Source organism: Dipodomys merriami, unplaced genomic scaffold (genome assembly GCF_024711535.1).
Source record: "Dipodomys merriami isolate MVZ:Mamm:240054 unplaced genomic scaffold, mDipMer1.0.p SCAF_26, whole genome shotgun sequence".
NCBI classification, from domain to species: Eukaryota; Metazoa; Chordata; class Mammalia; order Rodentia; family Heteromyidae; genus Dipodomys; species Dipodomys merriami.
The window spans coordinates 3,476,762-3,502,765 of NW_027204048.1; the positions used below are offsets into that span (position 1 = coordinate 3,476,762).

Consider the following 26,004-nt stretch of genomic DNA (forward strand, 5'->3'; position numbering starts at 1 on the left):
TTTTCTTTTTGCTTATGTGGTGCTGAGGAATCAAACCCAGGGCCTCACGCATGCAAGGCAAGCGCTCTACCACTGAGCCACCTTCCCAGCCCCAACTTGATTCTTCTTAACAATGATCTATGGAGGTACAATGCCTTTAGAAAACTCATAGCCATGGAGACTGAATCTGAGATAAAAAGTGAAACAGTCTGGCTTAAAATCCAAGGATACCACCTGAGCCTGTGATTTAAGCCATATTTTCCACAACCATTTGATGAGTTCTGGTTTTTCAAGAACCTGCATTATAGCAGGTTTGAAATTCCTGTCTCATTTCCTTGTCATTCAAACCTGTAGAGGAGGTCTTGACTCCAGTTTTACAACTGAGGCGCTAGGGCTCTAAATTGTCCAATAATTTCCATTTGCCTACCAAGTGGAGCCAGATGAATGACTTACCCAGATCTATGTCAGAGTTTGTTTCAGTAGCAGCTTTTATTTCTGAACTGTAGTCCTCCTTTCGTATTCTGTCTGTTTTAGCAGTGTTTCTGGCCTCTCATTTTGAAAAAATAATTTTCCTCTTCACACATCCTCTGCTTTCTCTGGTCGCTTGCCATTGTCCTGACATGAATTCCAAGTCTCCCCCACCAAAAAAAACCCCCACAAATAAATAGGAACAGGAGAAGTGTTTAGGGGCATCTGAATGTTGTTCTCTGGAGCACTATGGACCAAGGAAAAGCAACACAGTGCAGTGGTGTTCAGACCTGTGGATTGGTGCACATCACTTTCTCCCTTTAAGAAGGAAGCCACATATTTGGGCAGGATTAGACAGGCAGAGAGAAGTGGCCAGGACCATACAGAATGCCCTGATTCATTCTTTCTCTAACCCAAAGCAGATAATCCACAAAAGAGAGTAAAGGTGTTTGCTTAAGAGCTCTGAAAATTAGAATTAGAACGAATTAGAATAAGAACAAATTTCAAGAGTAAAGGTGTTTGCTTGAGAACTCTAAAACTTAGAATTAGAACAAATCAGAATAAACAGATTTCAAGAGAGGGAAAAATGAAAAGTGTAGGCAATGGTATCTATTATAACTGGATGTAGTTAAAAGTAACAAAATGACCCGGGTGCCAGTGGCTCACACCTGTAATCCTAGCTACTCAGGACGCTGAGATCTGAGGACCATGGTTCAAAGCCAGCCTGGGCAGGAAAGTCCATGAGACTCTTATCTCCAATAAACCACTAAAAACTGGAAGTGGCACTGTAGCTCAAGCAGTAGAGCACTCGCCTTGAGCTGAAGAACTGAGGGACAGTGCCCAGGCGCAGAGTTCAAGCCCCACGACCGACAAAAAATAAAAGTAACCAATAATGTAAAATAATGTAAAAATAATTAAAGTAAGGAAAGACCTTTGAAAGTATGGTGAGGGCTTATGCTTGAGGATTAAAAAGGAATTATTGTCCTCCTGGAAAGAATGAGAATAAAATGTACTATTTATTCTCTTTACTTTCTGTTTTGGTTTTGGAAGATGTGCTTAGCTCAGGTGAGCTATAGCACCACATGTTGGTTTTCCATGATGTTAAGGGCTCAATGGTAGAGGACTTGCCTAGTTTGCTTGAGATACTGGGTTTAATCCTCAGCACCACGGGATTCCAGAAAAGAAGGAAGGAAGGGAGAGAAGAAGGGAGGGAAAGAGGGAAAGAGGGGAGAGGAGAGGAAGGAGAGAAAGGAAGAAAGAGACCACCAGAAAATATAAAGTTAGAAATGGCTTGATTGTTTACAGCTCCTGTCTAACTTGAACATGGTCTGAACAGTTGGCCCTTGTGATTGGCTAAGACTTGGCCATTACCAGAGTTGGTTACAGTCTGTTTACACATTGTTATGTTTCATATGGTTAACTCCTTTAAACTCAATCTAAAACATATACAATAAGCCCATCTTACTCATGGATTTATTACATATGGTTTTTAATATGCAAAGGAAAAAATAATTTTTTAAAAATCAAAAGAGACTTCAAAAAGTATTTAAATTTCTACTCATTCATTGTATACTTAATGGATGTGGAGAAGTTCTCAGTCAACCCATTATTGTCATTGAATTTAAATCATTGTGGGATCTGCTGAGTTTCCCTGCACATAAATTTGTGAAAATATAACTCCCCCAAAGCAAAGTAAAAGTGTGCTTAATTTAAGTGATAAGGTGAAAATTTGAGATTTGTTGAAAGGCATCAAGCATGTCTTCAGAGGAAGCTAGTGTTGTTATGGGAAAAATAAATCCAGAATCTGGGTACCAAGTGGCTCACCCCTGTAATTTTATCTCCTCAGGAGGCTGAGATCTGAGGATTGCAGTGAGAAACCGGTCCAGTCAGGAAAACCCTTGAGACTCTTATCGAAGCCAAAAGTGGTGGAGGTATGGCTCAAGTGGTAGAACACTAGTTTTGAGCACAAAAGCTCATGGACAGTGCCTAGAACCTGAGTTGAAGCCTTAGGACACACACACACACACACACACACACACACACACACACACACACACACGTCAGTCAAGCATGTAGTTATAGTATGATACTGGGTGTGTGGTGTTTCTTCAGTGATGGTATCCTTGGAACTATGTACCTGTGACTATCAAGAATCAGTTTATAGAAGTACCTTTGGAGGCGGACACTGGTGGCTTATGCCTGTAATCCTAGCTATTCAGGAGGCTGAGATCTGAAGATCATGGTTCAATGCCAGCCTGGGCAGGAAAATCCGTGAGACTCTTATCTCCAATAAACCACTAGAAAACTGGAAGTGGCGCTGTGGCTCAAGTGGTAGAGCACTTGCCTTGAGCTGAAGAGCTGAGGGATAGGGCCCAGGCCCAGAGTTCAAGCCCCACAACCGACTCCCCCTCCCCCCCCAAAAAAGAAGAAGTAGCTTTGGGCCAAACTTTGTTTAATTTATCTGACTCATTTATATAATGTTTAAACAGGCCAAAGGAAAATTATCTCATGTTTGAGTTCAGGTCCGCAGCCTTATTAGCCATAGACAAAGGAGCTATTCATGGAGAGCCCTGACTTTCAAATTTGTTTGTCAGAACTAAAGATATTCAACAGTGCTTAAGAACCACTATTAGCAGCGACAAGTGAGATAAGACTCATGGGTACCATCCCAGGGCCACACCTCTGTGTCAGTATGACTGTTTTATATGTGGGAATGCTCCTCAGAATTACTTCATGAGGAGAACTGAAAAGGGTTGAAGTTTTAGTGAATTTTTAAGTTGACAGTTTCAGCTCTGAAAGGTTGTTTTAAGCTCCAGTTGGGAAACAGACTTCCTCTTGGGAGTAGGAGCTGGGATTGATAACCTCTGAGAAGGAGTAGGAGACACCTAGGGACTCCAAATGTGACCTTCCCCATGCAAGTCACTGGGCCCAGCTTACCATGCCCTTCACTACTTCCAGGATTTAATAATTGGCCTTATTTTATTTTTTTTCTTTAGGCATTTTTACATGTCTGAGGTCACATTGTTCATATAAACATGCATTTCGTATTTAGTAGTATATTGCAATCATTTTCTCATATCATTAAATTCCTCTAAGCAGGAGTTTTAATAACTATACAGGATTTTACCACCACATGTATTTCACCACTTTCCTGTTGAAGCTGAGAATTTCTGATTATTCTTCCAGAGAAAATTTCTCAAAATGTAATTCCTGGGTTAAAGTGGCCCTACCTGTAAAACTCCATCTGTGTTGGTAAGCTTCAGTCCAGAAATGCTAAATCAATTTATATTTCCACTGTGAAGTATAACAATGCAGAATCTCAGTTGACAGCTCTGAATGTAAACATTTGTTTCATTAGACAAGAAAATATAACATTTTATTAGAAGATCATCTTTCGGCAGCAATCACTATTTAAAGTAGAAAAGCGCAATTAATGTGAGAGAGTTTTCTTTCTCCTAAAAATCAGGGTGAGAAAAACAATATAATGACATAGAAATGTAACTGAAGGACAGTGTGTGAGGCATAGCCATTAATGAGCTGAATTTTTTAAACTTATCACTTGTCCTGAGAAATGAAGACAGTTTGCTTCCTGAGAGTTCACACAAGGCCTTGAGCACACCTACACTCAGGCGTTCCAGTGCAGGGCTTTCAAAGAGTTCAGCATTAAAGTGTGATGTCTGGCCCCTGTTTTTTGAGTGAGGAGCACTCATAGTTGTCCTTCTGATGACCATTTTTTCCCCCAGGGTCGATGGATCTTATTTGAATTCTGAGTTTCAAATAATGGCTTTGCCACTCACTACTTTTATGGATTTGGTCCTATTTTTATGGACCTAAGCTTTATCTATTGTATTCTAACATATTCTCCTCTGTAAGATGAAAGAAATGTTAGCATTGCTGTGTGGATGGAGATGGAGCAAGTGAGAGCTGTACTGTCCCCTGTGGCCACTGGATGTGGCTGCTGACCACCCCCAGCTGGACTGGCCTAATACACCCTAGTCTAATACACTCTGTCTCCTATAGTTACATGTTGAACTGATATTACTTTGGATACCTTAGTTCTGGATAAAATAGGTTATTAAAATGAATTGCATTATAGTTTTCTTTAAAAATGCCTTTTCTTTCTGTTTTTGGTGCTGGTTCTGGGGCTTGAACTCAAAACATAGGCGCTGTCCCTAAGCTATTTTGCCACCTGAGCCACAGGTTCACTTTCAGCTTTTTGGTACTGGAGATAAGAGTTTCATGGACTTGCCTGCCTGGGCTGACTTCACTATGTGATCCTCAAATCTCCTTAGTAGCTACAATTATAGGCGTGACCCACTAGTGCCAGGTTGTTATTTCTCTTTTTTAAATTATGGCTGGCATTATGTTTTGTATTTTTATTGGGCATCTCTAGAGTATATTGAAGGTTTAATAAATATTTTTTCTTGTGGGTTATACCTTCTTTGTGGAGTTACCCCATTGTTGTCTTATCATGGGGGCATTTGAGTCTTAGGACTGAGTTCTCTGATCTGTGTGGGTTTGGAAAGGCTGGGCAAGGGTGATGCATAAGATTTCATTGTTTGTTAGAGAAGCCAGTGGAGAGTCTAAAAATAGCATCCCCCTCCCTCCTCCCAGCTGCATTCCCATCTCATGAGTTATTTCTGTTGGCTGTGTGAGAAACCTGACATTTGATTCACTCTCGGCGTGCCCTGCCTCAGTCCTTTAAAACAGAATGGACAGTTAAAGAAAGGTCAGAGCTGCTATGGCTGGTTGTGGCTGCCTTGGGCCGTGACAGGCAGAGAAGACCTAGGGAGCTCGGCATAGTAAATATGGCAAAATGCTTGGTCAAGATCCAGACTCGACGAAGCCTCCAGTTGCATATGGTGAACCACTGTAGCAGTAACGTGTTTGTCCGTCTGCTGAGACACGGCTCCAGGGTCACAGCTCGAAATGCCGGTACGTGCCATGCCCTGGGCTGTCATCCCAAGCCTAGAGAAGGGGCGTGCTTCCAGCTACCTGCTCACCACTGGCAACTCCAAGAAGCCAAGGGGGGGATGTGGTGTCCAAGTTTTTGATAAGGATGGGAAGGAGGAGGGCCTAAAGCAGAGACGGGCAGGAGAGAGAGTGAATGAGCAAGTGCTAAAGGGAAACAAGAGGCCTCATTCTGTAGTTCAAATAAATGGCATCAAGTTGTCAAAAAGACAAATGATACTCGTTAATCAACACTTTCTGGGAAGAAGGGAGTGGCATGTGTTCCTCCAGATTGCTCAGTAATCAGAGATGATGGGAAGGCAGATTGGATGATCAAACATAACTCCCTCTTTTCCTCGTTTAAAAGTTTAGGATCGTAGTCAGTGTTCAGGATGAGGCAAAGCTCCCCCTTATCTTCAAAGCAGAGCTTTGCCAAAATAGAAATATCAGCTAAAGAGTTGGGCTCAAAACTAACATTCTGCCAATTTTTTCTTATTGTAAATACCATGTTTTATGTTATTTTATGGTCCTTGGGAGAAAGAGAAATTAAAAGCAGAATTTAAAGTCCAGTCCTACAGATGTGAAAAAGCAGTGGTTAGATGTGAAGAAGCCATGGAGACTATCCGTGCATATGTATATATGTATACACACACATTCAAGCAAAATGTATTTGGGGAAATATCTGGAACTGACCATATCTTATGAACAGGTTTTGAGCTGATTGCTGAGTTGAGATTCAATTAATCATACTTGTATGATTATGTAAGTAATGCATGATATGTTCCCGTTGTAAAACATATTTATTTTTTGAGACAGAATCTGGTGATGTAGCCCAGACTGATTGTAAACTTGTGATCCTCCTGCCTCCCAAGTGCTGGAATTAAAGGTGATTAAAGGTGTGCATCACCATGATAGGCTTGTAAAGGATTTTTTTTAAAGCACAAATACGTAGAATGCTTTCTTCTTCCTCAGGATAAATAGATAGACAGACAGACAGACAGACAGACAGACAGACAGACAGACAGACAGACAGACAGACAGATAGACAGATAGACAGACAGATAGACAGATAGATAGATAGATAGATAGATAGATAGATAGATAGATAGATAGATAGATAGATAGATAGATGCCTACTGGGTTTATTATAGGCATACTATTTTATAATTTTCCATTATATATAGGCATCTTTTGAAAATACCAATAAATTGGATTCAATGACTTGTGCCTACAACCCTAGCTATTTGGGAGATGAAGAACTGAGGACAGTAGTTCAAGGCCAGCCAGGAGAAGTTTCTGACACTCAATCTTAACTAATTAAAGCTGAGTCCAGTGGGATGTGCTCCATGATCCAAGTTGGCCCAGGCATAAATGCAAGATCCTATCTCCAAAATAACTAAAGCAGAAGGACTGGAGTGTGGTTCAACTGGTACAGTGCCTGACGATCAAGTTCAAACATCAGTACCATTAGCATTATCCCCACCTCTGGTCCTCAACTCTATCCAGACCTGAGTTCCTCCCTGCCCTAGAGAGTTCCCACCATATAACTGGCCACTCGGTCCCTTCCCCCCAGACCTACCTGTGCACTTACCTCCATACTACCCCAGAGCTACCCACCTTGGATGGGGGCAGACACCATACTGTTCCCTCTCCTAGGGGAGATATGGCCCCTCTAATAAACCTTATAATAATCTTTCTCCATGCCTGCCTGCCTTTGCGTGGTCCCCTGGGCTGGTTGTGATGGATCCTAACAAGTACCATGAAAAAAAGCTAAATTGTATTATGCAATATGGAGATTAAATAACTGACTTATTTAATCAACCAAATTATTGTTGGAAATCGGTAATGCTTACATTTTGGCTCTAGCACATAGTAATGAATTTAGAAACAGGCATGGCACTCTACCACTTGAGCCACAGCTCCTCTTCTGGCTTTTTGGTAGCTAATTAAGCGTCTCTTGGACTTTTCTTCCTTGGGCTGGCTTCAAATCACAATCCTCAGATACCAGCCATTATATGACTATTTACAAATAATCATTTGTCATTTGCACATTTGTCATTTGGAATTTGCCTGTTCGTTTACTTTGCACATTTCTGTTGGGGCTTTCTTTTTGTCCTTCATTTACAGACTGTAGGAATTTTAAAAAAATTGAATATTCATCCTTTGCCTTTTCTTCCTAATTAATGTTTGGTAGCTTTGAACTTCTTTTGATGTTAACTTTTTCTGTCTGTGCAGAACTTTGACCTGTGTAGCCGTCATCATTTTTGCAAATTCTGAATTTTAGTTTTTTTTTTTAACAAGTTGCCCTTGTATCCAGATTATAAAAAACACTTCTACATGTTTTCTCATGATTAATCCTCTAGGTTGCATTATATGAAATTACTGAAAATCCATTACTTTATCCTACCAAAATAATTCACGTGGTATCTTATATTTGTTTCAGTTTAACTTTTTAACTTCTTTGGAATTTTCATGTGTATTTGACATGATGTGTGGATATATGTATACCACCCCTATTTAGCAATGTTTGCATAAAATTATTTTCATTAACTAATTTCCATGATATTCAGAGATATGTATAAACTACATATTTGAGCATTTCTGTTCCATTACTTAATTCTGAATTATAATTTTGATTTCAAATGGGTTTCCCCTCATATTGTTTGTTTTTTGTTTTGTTTTTTAGTTGTGGGTCCTGGGCTTGAACTCAGGCCCTCAGCACTGTCCCTGAGCTTTTGTGCTCAAGGCTAGTACTCTACCATTTGAGCTGCAGCTCCACTTCCAGCTTCTTTGGTAGTTATTGGAGATCAGAGTCTCATGGACTTTCCTGCCCAGGCTGGCTTTGAACTGTGATCCTCAGAGCTCAGCCTGCTACATAGTGAGGACTTCAGGCATGCACTACCAGCACCCAGCTCTCACGGTGCTTTTTTTTTTTTTTAACATTTATTGTAAAAGTGATGTTCAGAATGATTACGGTTACCCTGGTCAGGTAATGAGCACATTTGTTTTTGAACAGTGTCACCTCTTTCCTCATTTTCTCCCAGTTTTCCTCCTCCTGAACCTCCTCCCACACAACTTGTATATTATTTCATTTCCAACATAGTGTCTAGTGAATATCACAGCTGAATTAGTTCATCCTTTGTCCCACCATTTCTGAGCTTTCCTTCCCCTCCCCAAATCATAAAATCTTATATGCAAGACAAATGGTACAGAAAAAAAAATTTTACTTCCCTGGGAGGTCCCCAAGGGCAGTCTGTACCCCACTATGTTTCCTCCTAGTGAAAAGATGGGGGTCCAGTCTCCCAGTGAACTTCCAAGCCCCTGACCCACAAGCCCTGTTGCATTGAGGCAGCTGACCTGCCTGCTTGCTTCTGCTCATTTTGGAACCACCCCCATAACATGTGTGCAGTGGGCACCCGACTGGCCACTGAGGGAAGTAAACAACCATTGGCTTTTAGAAATGGTTCCCCCGGTTCAAAAGAAGCCATGCGTACAGCTTCTTATTTCTTAGGGATAGCATGTAGAAAACTTTGTCCAGAAAAAAATGTGGGATTCAGGCTGGATTCACAGGTAACCTTACTAGCAACAAAGATCTTGTCCTGGAATGATGTTCTGCCCTTCTGAAGACTGTCAGCTGTATCCACTGAGCAGCTACCCCCCATCCATCAATCCACATGGACTTTAAGGCCGCTGCTCTTGTGCCCATTGACCAGATGGGGGAAACTGAGGTTTGGGAGGAAAAAGGGCTGTAAGCAGTGGCTGGAAATGATAGAGATAAACAGACAGACAGACAGATATTTCATTGACACATGATTACCCAGGATCCACAGAAGACATGTACATCCCCTGTGTCTTACACTCTGTGATGTGAACAGAATGTCAGCTATCCACCATTACTATTCTTTCTGCTATTCCTATTCAGCCCTCCCTTCTCCCATCCCTGGCAGCCACTGATCTTTTTACAGCCTCTGTATTGTACCATCTGCAGCCTTTTCAGATCCTTTATTTTCACTGAATCATATGAACTTAAGATTCCGCCATGGGTTTTTATGGCTTTTCTATTTAGCACTAAATGATGTCTACATGGACTCTTTCTTGCTCAGCCAGCTTTTTTCATTGTTCATGTGGCATTTCTCCATTTACCTACCTTCCTTCCTTCCTTCCTTCCTTCCTTCCTTCCTTCCTTCCTTTCTTTCTTTCTTTCTTTCTTTCTTTCTTTCTTTCTTTCTTTCTTTCTTTCTTTCTTTCTTTCTTTCTTTCTTTCTTTCTTTCTTTTTTCTTTCTTTTTTGTCAGTTGTGGGGCCTGAGCTCTGGGCCTAGACACTGTCCCTCAGTCTTCAACTCAAGGCTATCGGTCTACCACTTGAGCCACAGGCCACAGCACCACTTCCAGCTTTTTCTGCTTATGTGGTGCTGAGGAATTGAACCCAGGGCCTCATGCATGCAAGGCAAGCACTCTACCACTGAGCCACCTTCCCAGCCCCTCTCCATTTGTCTTTTAAATGAGTTGATATTTATATTGGAATTGAATTTGAAATTAGTCAGAGTCAATTTTGCAAAATATGGAGGCTTCCTATTCAGGAACATCATGTCTCTTCATTGTTTGAAGTTTTTTTGCTACTCAATTATGTTTTGCCACTGTCTTTGTGAAAATTTTTCATATTTCCTATTATGAATATTCCTGGATATTATATGGCTATATTATTTTGTGCATTTTGCTATTTTGAATAGAATTTTCCATTATCATAGTTTTATAATGTCTTTTTGGGCATGTGACGAACTACCTGCTTTGATGTGAAGAAAACAGTTTTGTACACTTACTGAACTCATTGATTCCTCTGACTTATTTAAATGTCTTTGTGGGTCTTCTAATATTTTGCTATTACGTATGGTGGCTATCTTGCTTGGTGGATTCTGCATTCCTATAGTAGATATTTCTATTCCTTGCCTTTTGGAGATAAAGATTTAATGATAATAAAAAAGCTGCATGATACAATGACTGATTATAATGATAGATTTACAAGGTAGGAGGACAGCTGCATGGTGGCAACTGCTATTACTTACCATGAATAGCAAGTAACAAGGGATCCTAATTGACATTGGTTTAAATAAGGTGATTTATTAGCCAAGATAACAAGAAGTTCAGAGGCAGGAAGAGTCACTTTCATTTCATCTTTCTACATAGCCTTTCTAAATAGGCCTTCCCTCAGAGCAGTAACCAGTTATCAGAACCTCGCCATGGCTGCCAGGGTTGCTGCAGTGTTAACAACAGGACCAAGAGGGAAAGAGTCTCTACATTCTAAATGTTCCTCTTAGAAGCAAAAGTCCTTTCTCAGATGTCCCTTCCTCATGCTCTACTCTCCTTCAATTTCACTTTCAAGGTTGGCTTGTGTGCCCATTTCTAAACCAAATGTTACCAAGAGAATGGGATTACTATGACTACCTTAGACTAACCATTTGAGAGAATACAGATGATGATGTGTAAACCATTGAACCCCCAGATAAGCATCTGCATCACACTGGGAGTGAGAGACAGGAGAGAGCTTTCCAAAGAGGAGACATGACATGGCATCTTAAAATGACCATAAGCCTTCTAGGTGTGAAAGATATTGAAGGAAGAGGCATAGAAAGGTCACAGCGTAGTGCCCCTCTACTCTACATGTATGTATACATATATAATTGAAAGCCTTTTGTGTTAAGCTGATGAGTTTAATTTAATATTTAGCCTAAAAGACAGGAAAACCCTTTTAAGAAAAAGATTGAAATAGCAAATTAACATGTTTAATTTAAATATATATTTTTATTGCAAAGATACTGTACAGAGGGGTTACAGTTACATGAGCAAGGTAATATGTCCATTTCCTGTTGACCATTGTTACCCCCTCCTTTGTTTTTCCTCTACCATCCCTTTCCTCCCCACCTCCCCAACTCCTCCCTCCCTCGGCCCCGCAAAGTTGTAAAGTTCATTTTCAACATAGTGCCTTGTACATCTCATTGTTACAATGGGTCATCCTGTATCCTTATTTCAGCATTTTGTTATTTTCCTTCCCCTCCCCAAATTAGAAAAAAATGTATATATAAGATGCAGGGTACTGGAATCAAATACAGTGACAACAGGGGATGTACCATGGGAGAAGAACATAAAAAATCACATAGTACATTATAAGTACATTAAAAAGAACAAAAAGAAAGATAAAATCTCTTTTGTCCCTATCTTGGGGTTCATTTTGCTTAGCATGAGGTTATATGGTCATATGTACATAGCTTTTGACCTTTTCTGCTTGTCCTAGACATATACTAGTTATTGCAGATAAGGGAAACCATGGGACCTGTGTTTCTTTGAGTCTGGCTTACTTCACTTAATATAATTTCTTCCAAGTCTTTCCATTTCCTAACAACTGGGGTGGTGTCATTCTTTGTGTGTGTATATATATATATATATATATATATATATATATATATATATATATATACCACAGAAAATTAACATTTTTAAAATGATTGTTCTGGAAGCAGTTCCCAGGAAGCCATATATATATATATACCACAGAAAATTAACATTTTTAAAATGATTGTTCTGGAAGCAGTTCCCAGGAAGCCAGACTGAAATCAAGGAAAACAGCTGGGATGCTGTTTGCTGTCAACCAGTTGGTAAGTGGTAAGGAAATAGAGAGGAAGTGAATAGGATGACAGCATTCAGAGGAGTTGGAGACAGATGTGAGCTGTAAGGAATTTTTGTGCGTTTTTTTGTTTTGTTTTGTTTTGGTTTTGTGCCATTCCTGTGGCTTGAACTCAAGGCCTGGGTACTGTCCCAGAGATTTTATGCTCAAGGCTAGCATTCTACCACTTGAGCCACAGCTCCACTTCTGGCTTTTTGGTGGTTAATTGGAAATAAGAGTATCACAGAGTGGCTTCCCAGGCTGGCTTCCAACTGTGATTTTCAGATCTTAGCCTCCTGAATAGTAACTAGGATTGACTACAGTCATGAGCCACCAGTGCCTGGCAGGAAGTTTTATTCAATGCTTGGATTGCTGTTTTGGGAGACTGGAGAAAGTGGTGGCACTAACTATAAAGTGAATGAGAGAAAAGGCAGCAAGTTGAGTGGGAGATGATGTGTTGGTTTGGGACTTACTGAGATAAATGTTACTGTGTCCAGTTGTATGGTGTCCCTGGAGCTCACTGCATGGTTTAATCTTGAGATACATCAGAGATGCAGTACTATGTGTTTCCCAAACTAAGTTCTAAGATCTCTGGGCAAACAGATTTGAGAAGTGTCAAGTTAAATAAAATAAAATTGATTTTTTTATTAGAACCTCTCAAACAATTTAACTGGTTCACAGCAATATTACTGAGTGTTTGAGGAACTTTGCATGTATTAACTCATGCATTCCTCTGCACACAACAGCACATAGTTATGTACTGGACTTTCTACAGTTTTGCAGATGAGGATACAGAGACAAAGCGAACAGTATAAAGCCAGGATTCAAATTAAAGTAGTTTCAATAGCTTCTACTATAAGTTGATGGTGATGTCCAGAAGGACAATAGAGTGTGTAGTCCCCCAAACTCTGACCCCAAAATAGTTTTTTAAAGGAATGGCTGGCAGTATTTTGAAGGAAACTGACAACTTGTAGAGTTGCATGAAGTCTTCATGCAATTCTGCTGAAGCATATTGGAGCCATCACAGAAGAGGGTACAGGTATAGAGTGAGGGGAGTGGAGAAATGAGACCGCCACAAAGAAGTGAATCAAATGTAGGGACACAAGTAACTTACAAATCAGTGAGTAAGAGAGTGTGGAATCCCAGAGGTTTAGTGATGAGCAGGAGGTTAGGAAAAGAACACACACACAGGCATTAGCAAAATAAGACCTTGGTGGGAACCTATAAGTGGACAGCTGACTATAGAAATGCAAAAGGACAAGAGCAGTATGAAGCTACCCCATGAGTTCTAGATAGTGAAGTCACCAAAGATGATGGAACTATGGGTGTCAAGGGAGTCAGCAAGAGTAAAACCAGCATGTAAAACCAGGGGATAAAGCCTCCAAGGATAAGAGAGGGAATGAGAAGTGTATAGAGCCATGCTGCCTATCCTGGGTGTTGGGAGAAAACTATTCCATAGAAGTCAGTGTTCTAGGTGTCAGATGGAGTTGGAGAGATAGGCAGGACATTGGGGTTCTTGCCTGTCTGTAAGACTGTCCATCTGTCTTTCTGTATCTATTTATTTATTTATCTATCTCAATCTATCTGATCTATCTATCATCTCAGCATCTATATCTGTAGGTGTATGTGTGTGTCTCTTAAGTTTCCATTTGGTGTGTACTTCCCTGAGTCACTGGGATGACTTTTCATAGGTTTTAAATAGAATGGGCAGGCAGGCATCCTTCCAAAGATGTTCAGAGGCATCAGGAACATTCCCTCTATTAGATATCCTGTAGTGTCTGTGCCTGAAAGTACAAACCCTCACCAGTAAAAGCAAAAGTCATTCTGAGGTGTTTTTCTTTAAATTCATAGCACATGAGGTTGTTTGTTTGTTCGTTGCAACATGGGTTTCTTCCTCCCAACAAAGAGAAGATAAAGGAGTCAAGTGCATGACTGGGGACCTACTGTTGCGAAATTTCAGAAGCCTGTAAGCTCCTTAGTATGAATAGAAAACATTTTAATACACTGATAGCTCCTATTTCTCATCAAAACTGTTAACACAAGAGCTCCTGTGTTAGCTATGATACAGTTACAGGAGTTTGATGTATAATTAAATTAAAATGATCGTATTGTCAATCAAGCCAACCTTCAGAGAATGAAAAGGGCATTTCCATGACACCAACAGGATACCAATAACAACAAGACTGTCCCATGCAGAGGAGGACTAGTGATCACCTGTAGCAAAAGAACGTGTGGCTTTCAGCAAATGAAATTAGGCCAGTGTTTGAGATAGTTATTCCTCCTTCATTAAGAAGTGAGGTTGCACCCCAGTTAGAATGGCAGTTATCAAGAAAACTAATAATAATAGGTGCTGGTGAGGATGTGGCCAAAAGGAAACACTATCATGCTGTTGATGGGAATGTAAACTTGTTAAACCACTTTAGAAAGCAGTATGGAGGTTCTTCAAAAGACTAAACATAGGGCTCCTCTTTGACCCAGCAACCCCACTCATGGGCAGTTACCCAAATGACCACAAACCAGGTTGCTCTAAAGCCATCAGCACAACTATATTCATTGCAGCATTGTTTACCACATCTAAGATATGGAATCAACCCAGATGCTCTTCAGCAGAGGAATGGATCAAGAATATGTGGTATATATACAGAATGAAATTCTATGATTACATCAGCAAGAATGGCATTGCCCCATTTGTAAGAAAATGGAAGGACTTGAAAAAAATTAAATTAAAAGGAGGAAGCCAACTCCAAAGAAGCATAGAGTGCATGGTTTCCCTCATTTGTAATAACTAGAATAGGTCTATAAATCTACAGTTTAATCCAATGGATAGTAAAAGGAGAGGATCATAGTGGCTCAATAGCTATGTGTTTATGACCATATAAAATGATGCTTATCATAATGAACTCCAAGAAATGGAAACAAGAGTTTTTTTATTGCACTGTTCACAGTTATTTCTTTGTTCTCTTTTTTTCCTTTGGTTTATTTCCTTTTGTCACTCTTTTTGATTTCTGTACCTTTTGTCTTGTATGTAAGTTTTTCTGATTTGGAGAGAAGGAGAAGCACAGAAATGGTGGGACAAAGAGTGAACCAATTCATCAGTGACACACATGATACTCACCAGACATATATTGGAAATGAGCTGTATAACCTTGGGGGGACGGGGAATTGGGAGGGAAAAAAGCGGTAGAAAATGAGGGAGGGGTTAACACTGTTCAAAAAGAAATGTACTCATTACCTGACTTATGTAACTGTAACCCTTGTGTACATCATCTTTACAATAAAATTTAATTTAAAAATTATATTCTGTCTTTAAAAAATAAAATAAGGTTGCTGACTGGAAAAAAAAGTGAAGTTGTCTGAGCCTCTGAGATCCTTTTTTTAGGTAACATCGTGGTTTGGGAAAAAAGCCAAAAACCCATGGACTGTGGAGTATGACAGACTCTTGCTCTGTTACTTTCTAGTTTTGTGACCTTCTACAAATTACTAAACCTCTTTATGTCTCAGGGTTCTGAGTTGGAGGTGTGGCTCAGTTGATAGAGGGCTAACCAATTAGTGAAAGCATCAGATTCTGAGCTTGAGTACTATTGGACCAAAAAAAGAGAGGGGGAGAAGGAGAGAGAGAGAGAGAGAGAGAGAGAGAGAGAGAGAGAGAGAGAGAGAGAGAGAGAGAGAGAGCGCTAGAGAGAGAGAGAGAGAGCGAGAGGAAGAGAGAGAAGAGGAGGAGCAGGAAGAGGGAAGGAAGGAAGGAATGATGGAAGGGAGGAAGGGAGAAAGAAAGAAAGATGAAAGTAAGAAAGAAAGAAAAAGAAAGAAAGAAAGAAAGAAAGTTTCCAGATTTCTGATCTCTTCTTATGAATATTACAAGATATGTGCTTTAAATTATGTAGCGGTACAGAAATTCATTAAAAATCTTAGTACCCTCCCCCTACTTCCATCTCTTACATATGTGTAAATGAAGCAGTATATTGACAGACTTGGTCTAAGACTGGGTCTGGTTCATTTTGCAAATACGAAGTCTAGGATTAGAATGACTTACCTACAGTTCTCAGATTATTATGACTCAGATGGACAATGGAATCTAGGTGTCCTGACTTGGCCTGGAAGTCACAACCAGCAGAGTGTTTTCTTTTTTTTTGGGGGGTGGGGAGGTTTGTCCCTACTGGATATTTCATATAAATAGAATTATGTAATTATGTAATCCTTGAGTCTGACTTCCTTCACTTAACATGGTTTTGTGGTTCATCCTTTGTAGTGTGGATTAGTACTTTAGTGCTTTTATGCCTGAATAATAGTATATTAGTGTATGAATAGACCACATTTTGTTTACTTATTCAGCCACTATAGGCTCTTGGGTTGCTTTTACCTCTTAAAAATCTGGAGTAGATCAGGCACCTGTGGCACACATCTACAATCCTAGTTATTCATGATCTCATGATGGCATTTAGAGCCAGCCTGGACAGATAAATTTTCAAGATTTTTATATTAATCACCAAAAAGCTGAACGTTTAGGTGTGGCTCAGATGGTAAAGTATCAGCTTTGGGTAAAAAAAAAAAAGTCAATAGACAGTGTGAGGTCCTGAGTTCACCACCCCCCCAAAAGAAAATTGGGATATTACTATGAACATTGGCTTGCAAGTATTTATTTGATTACCTGTTTCAATTCTGAAGAAAAACATTTTATTATAAGACATTATTTGTACAAGAGCGTTTCATAGTGACATTTTCACACACACATATACAATGTGTCCAGGTCAGACATCTCTATCACTCTTCCTCCTCTCTAACTCCCTACTTCCTAAAACAATTTCAATAAGTTTTATTGTTCTATTTACATACATGCCTACAAAGTCCTCCCACTACAATCAGTCTCATCCATCTCTCTTCTCTCCCTCCCTCTCTTTTATTTTGTCAGTCATGGGGCTTGAACTCTGGGCCTGAGCGTTGTCCCTCAGCTCTTCAACACAAGGCTAGCACTCTACCACTTGAGCTACAGAGCCACTTCTGGTTTTCCGGCGGTTTATTGGAGATAAGAGTTTTACAGACTTTCCTGCCCAGGCTGGCTTTGAATTGCAATCCTCAGATCTGAGCCTCCTGTGTAGCTAGGATTACAGGCGTGAGCCACCAGTGCCCGGCTTCTCTCCCTCTTATTAGTACCCATTCTTCAGCCAATGAAGCCTGCTTCACTTGCCTGTCTTTTTTTTTTTTAAGTATCTATTAATTGTACAAAGATGTTTCACCATAGCATTTCATATGGTTGTGTGTACTATATTGTAGTCAAATTAACCCCCTGTAGACTCTTTCCTCCATCTACCTCCCCTATGGCACAATGAGTCAATGAGTTCCTTTTGCCATCTTCATGAATAGATGCAATGTGTTTCAATATTATTGGAGCATACAATTATAACTAGGATTGTCAGGTCTTATAATAATTCTACATTTGATTTTTTTTTGCTTGGTCATGGGACTTGAACTCAGGGCCTGGGTGCTATCCCTGAGCTCTTTTGCTCAAGGCTAGTGCTCCACCACTTTGACCGTAGCACCACTTCCAGTTTTTGAGTGGTTAATTGGCAATAAGAGTCTCACAGGGACTTTTCTGCCCAGGCTGGCTTTGAACTGTGATCCTCAGATCTCATCATTCTGAGTAGCTAGGATTACAGGCGTGAGCCACTGATGCTGGCCTATATTTGATTTTTTGAGGTGCCACCTCACTATTTCCTACAGTGATGGAACCATTTTATTTATATTCCTATTAGCAATATACAGAGTTATAATCTCCCTGCATCCTCACCCACATTTGTTATTTTGTTTAATGACTACCATTCTAATAAATTACTGTGATGTGGAAACGTACTGTGGTTCTGATTTGCATTTCTTGGTTACTTGTGATGTTGTACACATTTTCACATGCTCATTGGTCATTTGCATATGTCTTTTAAAAAATAGTATTTTCTGTTTTGACTCTTTAGAGCTCTTAGGCCAGAGCTTTTGGAAAATATCTGGTGATTTTTTAAAAGAAAAAAGTGAATTTACTCTCTCATGGCTGGAAAAGAAAGAAATTGTGGAATGTTACCTAGTGCATCTGGCTGCTAACTTGGTGGTGCATTATAGCTCCAACCTAAAGGGTGTTGGTTCATCCCAGAGGACTCTATTCTATCCCAAAATATGCTATTCCACCCCAGAAGGTGCCGCACCATCCCAGATTGTGCTATTCTATCCCAGAGAGTGTTGGTTCATGCCATTGGGTGCTGTTCCATCACACTGAGGTGCTACTCACCCTAGAAGATACTGTTCTGTCCCAGAGGATGCTATTGCATCCTATTCTCCATCACAGAGAGTGCTACTCCACCCCAAAGGATCCTGCTTTGATACTATTTTTCTTTCTCACTAAGAATCCAAGACTCAAATTAGCTGCAGTTCCCATCTGTATGAAAAGATATCCAGAAACACCTCTCCATCAAGCCTTTTAGAAGACTGTATCTTTTAATCAAGAAAATGGCCTCCTGAATATATCTATCTATAGAAAACAACTGAAAAGCTTTAGACGTGATGATGCCTTCATCACATTGTTTTAGGACTCTAACTCAACCCAAGAATTTACCAAATAGGCAACTAGGTGGAAAAATTGGGGGCTGGAGGCAGTGGCTCACATGTGTCATCTTAGCTACTCAAGAGGCTGAGATCTGAGGATTGCGGTTCAAAGCCAGCCTAGCCAGGAAAGTCCATGAGACTCTTATCTCCAATTAAGCACCAGAAAACCAAAAGTGGCTCTGTGGCTCAAGTGCTAGAGTGCTAGCCTTGAGCTGAAGAGCTGAGGGATAGCACCCAGGCCCAGAGTTCAAGCCCTATGACCGACAAAAAAAAGGGGGGGGGGAGCCGAGTTCCTGTCTAGCAAGCCTGAGGCCAGTATTGGGAAGGAAAAAATGTTGGTGTTCCTTATAAATAAAACTGAAAAAGACAGTGTTTCAACAAAAAAAAACGTATTAGCTAAAATACTAGATGAGAGGGGAAAGATGGAAGTTTGTGTACACAATACAATATAATTACAGGTTGAGTTGTTCTTACCAAAAATATTTGAGATCAGAACTATTTCAGATTTCAGACTTTCAGATTTAGACTATTTGCTTAGAGTTTGCTGGTTAATTGTCTCTAATATATAAAAGTCTGAATCAAAGTATTTCAAATTTTGAATGTTTAGATAGAAGATTCTCAACCCATATTTAATACTAGAAACCACAAAATTATATGCTGAAAGAATGTTAGCCCTGGGTGGAAGAGTCTGCCATTTTGCTATAATATACTATACTCATATAATACTATATTGGGTGATAGTGCTGGCTTCACAAAGGCATCCTGTATAATTATATAATTATGATGTTTGTCATTCATATGTATATATCACTATAGTTATAATGTAATCGTGAAATATATTTTTACAAATATTTTTACAGATATAACCAAAGTTAGACATTTTCAGACCAGAATTGCACATCTAAATCTGATACATATTGCCAGCCACTGTTGGCTGTTCACTGTTGATTATTTTGAGTTTAGTGTGTTGATCTTAGAGCTAATGGTACAGAATCTGTTATCAACAGGACTTTGCTTAAAGTCAGGCTCCCACAGATCAACTCATGGATTCCTTGAATTCTGTTCATTGTTTTGTTTCTATTTGTGTATGCTTGTGTGTGTGTGTGTGTGTGTGTGTGTGTGTGTGTGTATGAAAAAGAAAAACTGAGACTTAAAAATTAAAGTAAAGAATGTTTCTCTACAGGTGTCCCCTTGATTAAAGAGGATGTTTCTGCTCCCCTGAACTCCAGCTCACCAGTTAAGGAAGCTCGGGTGTATGAAGAGCCCCCAAGTGAAGAGGAAGATAAAATAAAAGAAGAGCCTTTAACCATCTCAGAACTAGCATACAACCCAAGTGCCAGCCTTCTCCCTACCCCTGTGGATGACGATGAGATTGACATGCTCTTTGATTGTCCATCTAGGCTGGAGTTGGAAAGAGAAGAAACAGATTCATTTGAGGAACTGGAAGCAGATGAAAATGCCTTTTTGATTGCTGAAGAAGAGGAGCTGAAGGAAGCTCGCCGAGCTTTGTCATGGAGTTATGACATTCTGACGGGCCATTTTTGGGTGAACCCCCTGGTCAAGAGTTTTTCCAGGCTCCTTGTGGTGGGCCTGGGACTGCTGCTCTTTGTATTTCCCCTGCTCCTCCTCCTGTTGGAGTCAGGTATTGATCTCTCCTTCTTATGTGAAATCCGCCAGACACCAGAGTTTGAGCAGTTTCACCATGAGTACTACTGTCCCCTCAAGGAGTGGGTGGCTGGGAAGGTTAACTTCATCCTCTACATGTTGGGTTGCTCATGAAGTTGATATCTTAGAAGACTAAGGGCTATATTCAATACTAGTGATTTGGAATTTTCAGTAGATGTCTGGTTCTGAATGGTTATGGGGTCATCAACGGGTGTTCCTTCCTCATATCTAATTACTCTAACCGTTACGTTAGCTTTCCATAATTCAATGCACTTAAATAAGTTTAAATCAAATGTAGTTACTTTAGTTACAGGTCAGGAAGATGGCCTTAGATAATCAAAAATCCTGTTTATTTTTAATGTAGTATAGAATCCTCTATTATATCATAATGAATAATTCAATGGGCTGATTTTCCCACTTTTTATAGTTAATACCATTATTACATGCTATAAAGTTCAGAATCAGAATTTCAGTAAAATTTGAAGGATAAGTTTTTGAATATAATCCTTAGTGAAAACAATATCCTCCAACCAATGCCTATACCACTAAATTTATGCTGGTTTTTTGTTTTTGTTTTTTAAAAATATTTTTATGTGTTCAAACTATTTTGGTAAATTTTTAGCAAAAAAAGAAGCCTCCTGGAGTTATTCAAGTATACAGATTGTAAGATGCACAATGGTATATTGGGAATTTTTTTAATGTTTTGGCAGCAATTTGTTTTTAGACATTTTTAGCTGAACAATCCTATAATTTGTTATTACCTCCATATGAGATAGAAAATGGGTAGAGAGACACTGTAATAAGTTTCTAAAACAGATGATGGAACATGAGAATGTGGAAATTGAGAGCATTGAGTTGATAAGGAGAAGTCCATTTTTCAAAGTTTTAGACAAGTTGACTTGATACTTCACTTTGCATTTTGTCCATCTATTTGGGCTGGGGAAGCAGAATGTTTTAAAAAGAAAGTAAAGCTCAACAGGAAAAATGCAATCAGTTAATTGCTTACTGTACCTTAACCCACCGAAGGGAGGCAGACAGGAACTGGACAAATGGAAAGCAGTTGTAAAGCAGAGTTCTGTGAGGCTGAGGCTGGTAGGCACATGGTGGTAGGTGAACGGTCTCTTAATGAAAGTGATGGAGTTACAAGGCATTCAATGATGTAAAGAACAGTACATTCACTGCCGAGTTCACATGGACGTTTAAGCGATCTAAATAAAAGTGGAGAAATTTTAAGGTAATTTTTTGTTCCCTTATACCATTCATTATGATTCTGTTAGAGGAACTTTTAAAAATGTGTATGATATGTGTGTCTATTTGTGTGTGTGTGACAGAAATAGAGAGAGAGAGGGAGAGAGAGAGAGAGAGAGAAAGAAAGAGAGAGGGAGATTGAGAATGTCTTTATGATAAGTACCAACGACAGTCCATGTTCTGCAAAATACTCTTTTCTTTGCCTGGTTTCTTTAAGAGCTTAACTCATTTATAACTGTGGCTTCCATTAAGAAAATGGAAAGGGCTCATCAGATGTATCAATTGAACTTGGGTGAAGTAGACGACAGAGGGGATAACTCTTCTAGTACCTTCCTTCATACCATGAAATCCAAGATAGAAAAGGTATGATGCTTTGTCATACAGAGTACTCAACTCAAATAACTGAGTAAGTAAAGGGTATGGAGTTTATAACATGGAGCTTAGGATTTCTTTCTGGATTGAAAATATTCCATTGCTTTTAGTTACAAAGAGATGTGGCCTATCCCTAATCTCTCCCTAACTCTAATGACATCCCAACTCTGTCCTTATGAGAACTTCCAAAGTAGTCATTCCAGTCCCATTAATTCACTGGCACACTGAGTGATTTATCAGACAATTAATTTTGAAAGTAAGTTTGAAAATCAGTTCATTAGATCTTCTGTTGAACACAATATAATATATACTTACTAGTAAGTTTACAAGGATTTCTTCTCATGAACTTTCAATGACTTATACTGACATGGAAATATGTTTTCTGTGGTTGAAACCTGTGATGATTTATTTTGGAAATTTGCAAATGGCAAGCTTTGACATTGAAATTTTAGTTTTTCTTTTATCTTCTCATGTGACTTCGAAATCATCCTCCTGGATGGAAGAGGTATTCCAGTGCAATTCCCTTCTAATTGTATTTCATGTCATTTACTTTGAAGTTCTAAACTAAGAATGATAATCTAGACCTTACATTAAAAATATTACATAATATTTAAAATCATCAAAGTAATATATTTCCCATTGTAAAATGTTTTTCAGGTGTGGGCTGGTGGCTCAACCTGTAATCCTAGCTACTCAGGAGGCTGAGATCTGAGTATCACGGTTCAAAGCCAGCCCGGGCAGGAAAGTCTGAGAGACTCTTTATCTCGAATAAACCACTAGAAAACCGGAACTGGCACTGTAGCTTAAGGGGTAGAATCCTCACCTTGAGCTGAAGAATGTAGGCACAGTGCCCAGGCCCAGAGTTCAAGCCCCACAACTAGAAAAAAAATGTTTTTCAAAAGGCAAGAGGAAAAATGTCATTGTAATCCAACCATGCAGATTTATTTTAAGGAGAAAAATACTTTTTTTTATGCCAGACCTAGGGCTTGAACTCAGGGTCTGGGTGCTGTCCCTAAGCTTTTTCACTCAAGACTAGCACTCTACTACTTGAGCCATAGCTCCACTTCCACTGTTTTGGTAGTTAATTAGAAATAAGAGTCTCAGATGGACTTTTCTGCTCAGGTTGGCTTCAAACTGCAATTCTCAGATCTCAGCCTCCTGAGTAGTTAGGATTACAAGTGTGAGCCACTTATTTTTAACATTTCCAGTTATCATCTATCAATTCTTAGGCAGAAAGAAGCTCTATTGTTGAATAAAAATGTTCTCAGGTAGATGAGTAGAAGGAATAGATTTAAATAATAATTTAATTTAAATAATAGCTATCCAAAGGAAAACTGGGATCATAAAATGAAAGCCTTTTAGTAATATCCATTTAAGTTTTGTGAGAAGATGGTCACCAGTTGACTGAATCAAATGAGAAGACTGCTTCCAAAGAAAGACAGCATATAATCTAGTGATACACTATAGTTCAAAACAAGTGTGTGAGTATATGTATATTCCATATAATTGGTATATGTGTATTTATATACAAATCTGTATATATGTATGTATTTGTATAGACACAACCCGTATGCCTTTCATACATAGTTGTGCTTATTTTGCCCCAATTGAGAAATTTGTGACATGTTGTCGTTCCTTTCCCTTTCAGATATCATGGTAGGTAAAAACCCAAAGCCTCAAAGAGTTCCATGAAAATGACTGTGGGCACAGTCATTGTGGATTTGTCCACACACATATGGCAAATACATATACACATACAATCTTGCTTTTAGTGCTATTCCAAGTTTAACAATGAAAATAATACAAATAAAGAATCACATATTTCTATCTGTTCTAATCAAATTGTAAGATGTTATGTATTTGAGGCATATTTTGTGGTTTGTCTAATAATTATATACATAACTCTGGGGGAGAATTCACAGTGAGTTGATTTCATTAAGGTACTAGGGATATGGGGATCACTTAACTGTGAATGGAGCAGTATCTGTGAATGGAGCCCTATCATTGTATAGTGAAATTTGCATTTCTATGTCAACATCCAGATTGTTTTATATGTTAATATGGTGGCAGGAATCCCTAATAAAATACTCTGGGGTAAAATATTTTTGCAATTATTCAGTCTTATTTAAAGTTGTGTAGTTAACTTGCTGAAAACTAAGAGGATGCACTTTAGGACTGACTTCAGGTCAGTCTTTAATGGTGATAATACAAAAAAAAAATCATAGTTAATCAAGGAAATTTACCCAGGCCCAAAAGGGACATTAACTCTGAAATTCCTCTAAAAAAAGCAGCAAATATTACTTTAGGTAGAAAAATTCAAAAGCACAGGAAAAACAGGAGAAAAGGGAAGATTTCAGAACACTAAAAATTAAGAAGTCACCATCACTGGTCAGAACAGGGAACCTTCTTGTACCAGACAGAACTTTGTCAGACTGTACTGTGTAACATTTGTGTGAGACTTCTGTTTCTGTCACAGGTCTTAGAAGAAGCTCACTACTTTACATCGGTTTCCTTCCACATATAGTAGCCTTGAGAGGTTTCATGAGGATATGCACCATAAAGACTACAACTCCACATAGGATGTCAGATTAGGTGTTACTCTGAAGGAAACAAAGGAGTGGGTATGCTTTTTACAGGAGAATACGATAGATGTTAAGAGGGATTGTCCCCTAGTTGAGGCAACCTCTTTAGTTCATCAAGCTCTTCTTACTCATCAGTCTTCAGAATGCCAGGCTCTAGAGTATAGGGCAAAGGGAATTCAGTCATTAGGGCTCAGGTGTCAGGTGATTTGTCTGGCTCTGCAAAGGTCTAACCAATGCTTTTTTATTGGGGTGGGGCAGGGATGTCATGTCTGCTAATCCTAAAAAGCTCACACAAAATTGTCTTTGGTGGCTTCTTCATTGTGTAGTTATCACTGGGTTCCTGAACCAACCTTATCTCTCGGGGAAAACCTTTTCCTTTATTGCCAGATTTTTTTTTCTGCTGAATCAAATAGAGGAAGTATCTCTTTCTGACATTCCCAACCTGGAAAGAAAGTACTAGGTAGAAGAAGAGATAAATCTGCCTCAGGGTGACTTCTGGGATGGTTATGGCTGATAGGGTGTCAGTCTCTTGGGCCATTTTCTTCTACTGGGTGGAGATAATATGCTAAAGGTCTCTGCTTACTTGTCCTCCTGCTTCTTCTTCTCTCTTTCTGTCTTGGACTTCCAGTCTCCATGCCGTAAACAGATCCAGCAGGACCTGCCCAGCTGGTGGGCACAGCTAAGCTCCGCTCTCCATGTTCCAGCCTCGGTCTGTGACTGGGTGGGTAAGTTTGACAAGCATGCCCAGAGGACTCAGCTGCCATCACTTTGGAGAGAAAGAAAGAAAACTTACTTAGGCTTCAGATTCCAGCTGTATACTCCAATCCATCAATAAAACTAATTTCAACCCTCTTCTGGCCATTGTGTTATCTACTGAGAAATGGTGGTTAGGATCTCCAACCTCCAATCCTGCAAGGAAGGAAGGCGGAAAGGGTGCTTACAGCCAGGCCTCGGGTATCAGAGGACTTCTGACATTGCTCACAGGGCTCACTAATGAGAGAGGGTCAGGAGGAGAAAAACTGGGGAAAAATGAGGGGGGGGGGTGACACACTGTTCAAAAAGAAATGTACTCAATACCTGACTTATATAACTATAACCCCTCAGTACATCACCTTTACAATAAAAAATAAAATTAAAAAGAATAGAGGATAGGAACCACACATCCGTGTTCTGTACCCTTAGTTAAAATTATACCAAATAGATATTTGGCAAGGGGACCAAAGCCATTTTCCTGGTTACAAAAGGAAAGTCTTCAGAGGCTAAAAATATACTTTTTATTTTCTTGCCAGTCCTGAGGCTTGAACTCTGGGCCTGGGCACTGTCCTTGAGCTTTTGTGCTCAAATCTAGCCCTCTGCCACTTGAGGTACTTCCACATTTTTGTAGCTAATTGGAGATAAGAGTCTCACAGACTTTCCTGCCTGGGCTGGCTTTGAGCCATGACCCTCAGACCTCAGCCTCTTAAGTAGATTAAATTATAGATATGAGCTACCAGTAC

General features: G+C 39.5%; 1 protein-coding gene across 7 annotated transcripts in view; it reads left to right on the forward strand.

The window, feature by feature from the left end:
- The window catches only part of Frmd3 (FERM domain containing 3), a 280,263-nt gene extending 254,903 nt beyond the window's left edge, over window positions 1-25,360 (forward strand). For 5 of the 7 annotated variants that reach the window (XM_070035521.1, XM_070035522.1, XM_070035526.1 and 2 more), the window contains one exon: window positions 19,825-24,026. In XM_070035521.1, the coding sequence (XP_069891622.1) occupies window positions 19,825-20,420 (596 nt within the window). In that variant the 3' untranslated portion in view covers window positions 20,421-24,026. Of the gene's footprint in view, window positions 1-5,127; window positions 5,383-19,824; window positions 24,027-25,136 lie in introns of those variants that run through there. The other 2 variants (XM_070035523.1, XM_070035527.1) reach the window with 2 other exon arrangements.
- Window positions 25,361-26,004: the final 644 nt, after the last annotated feature.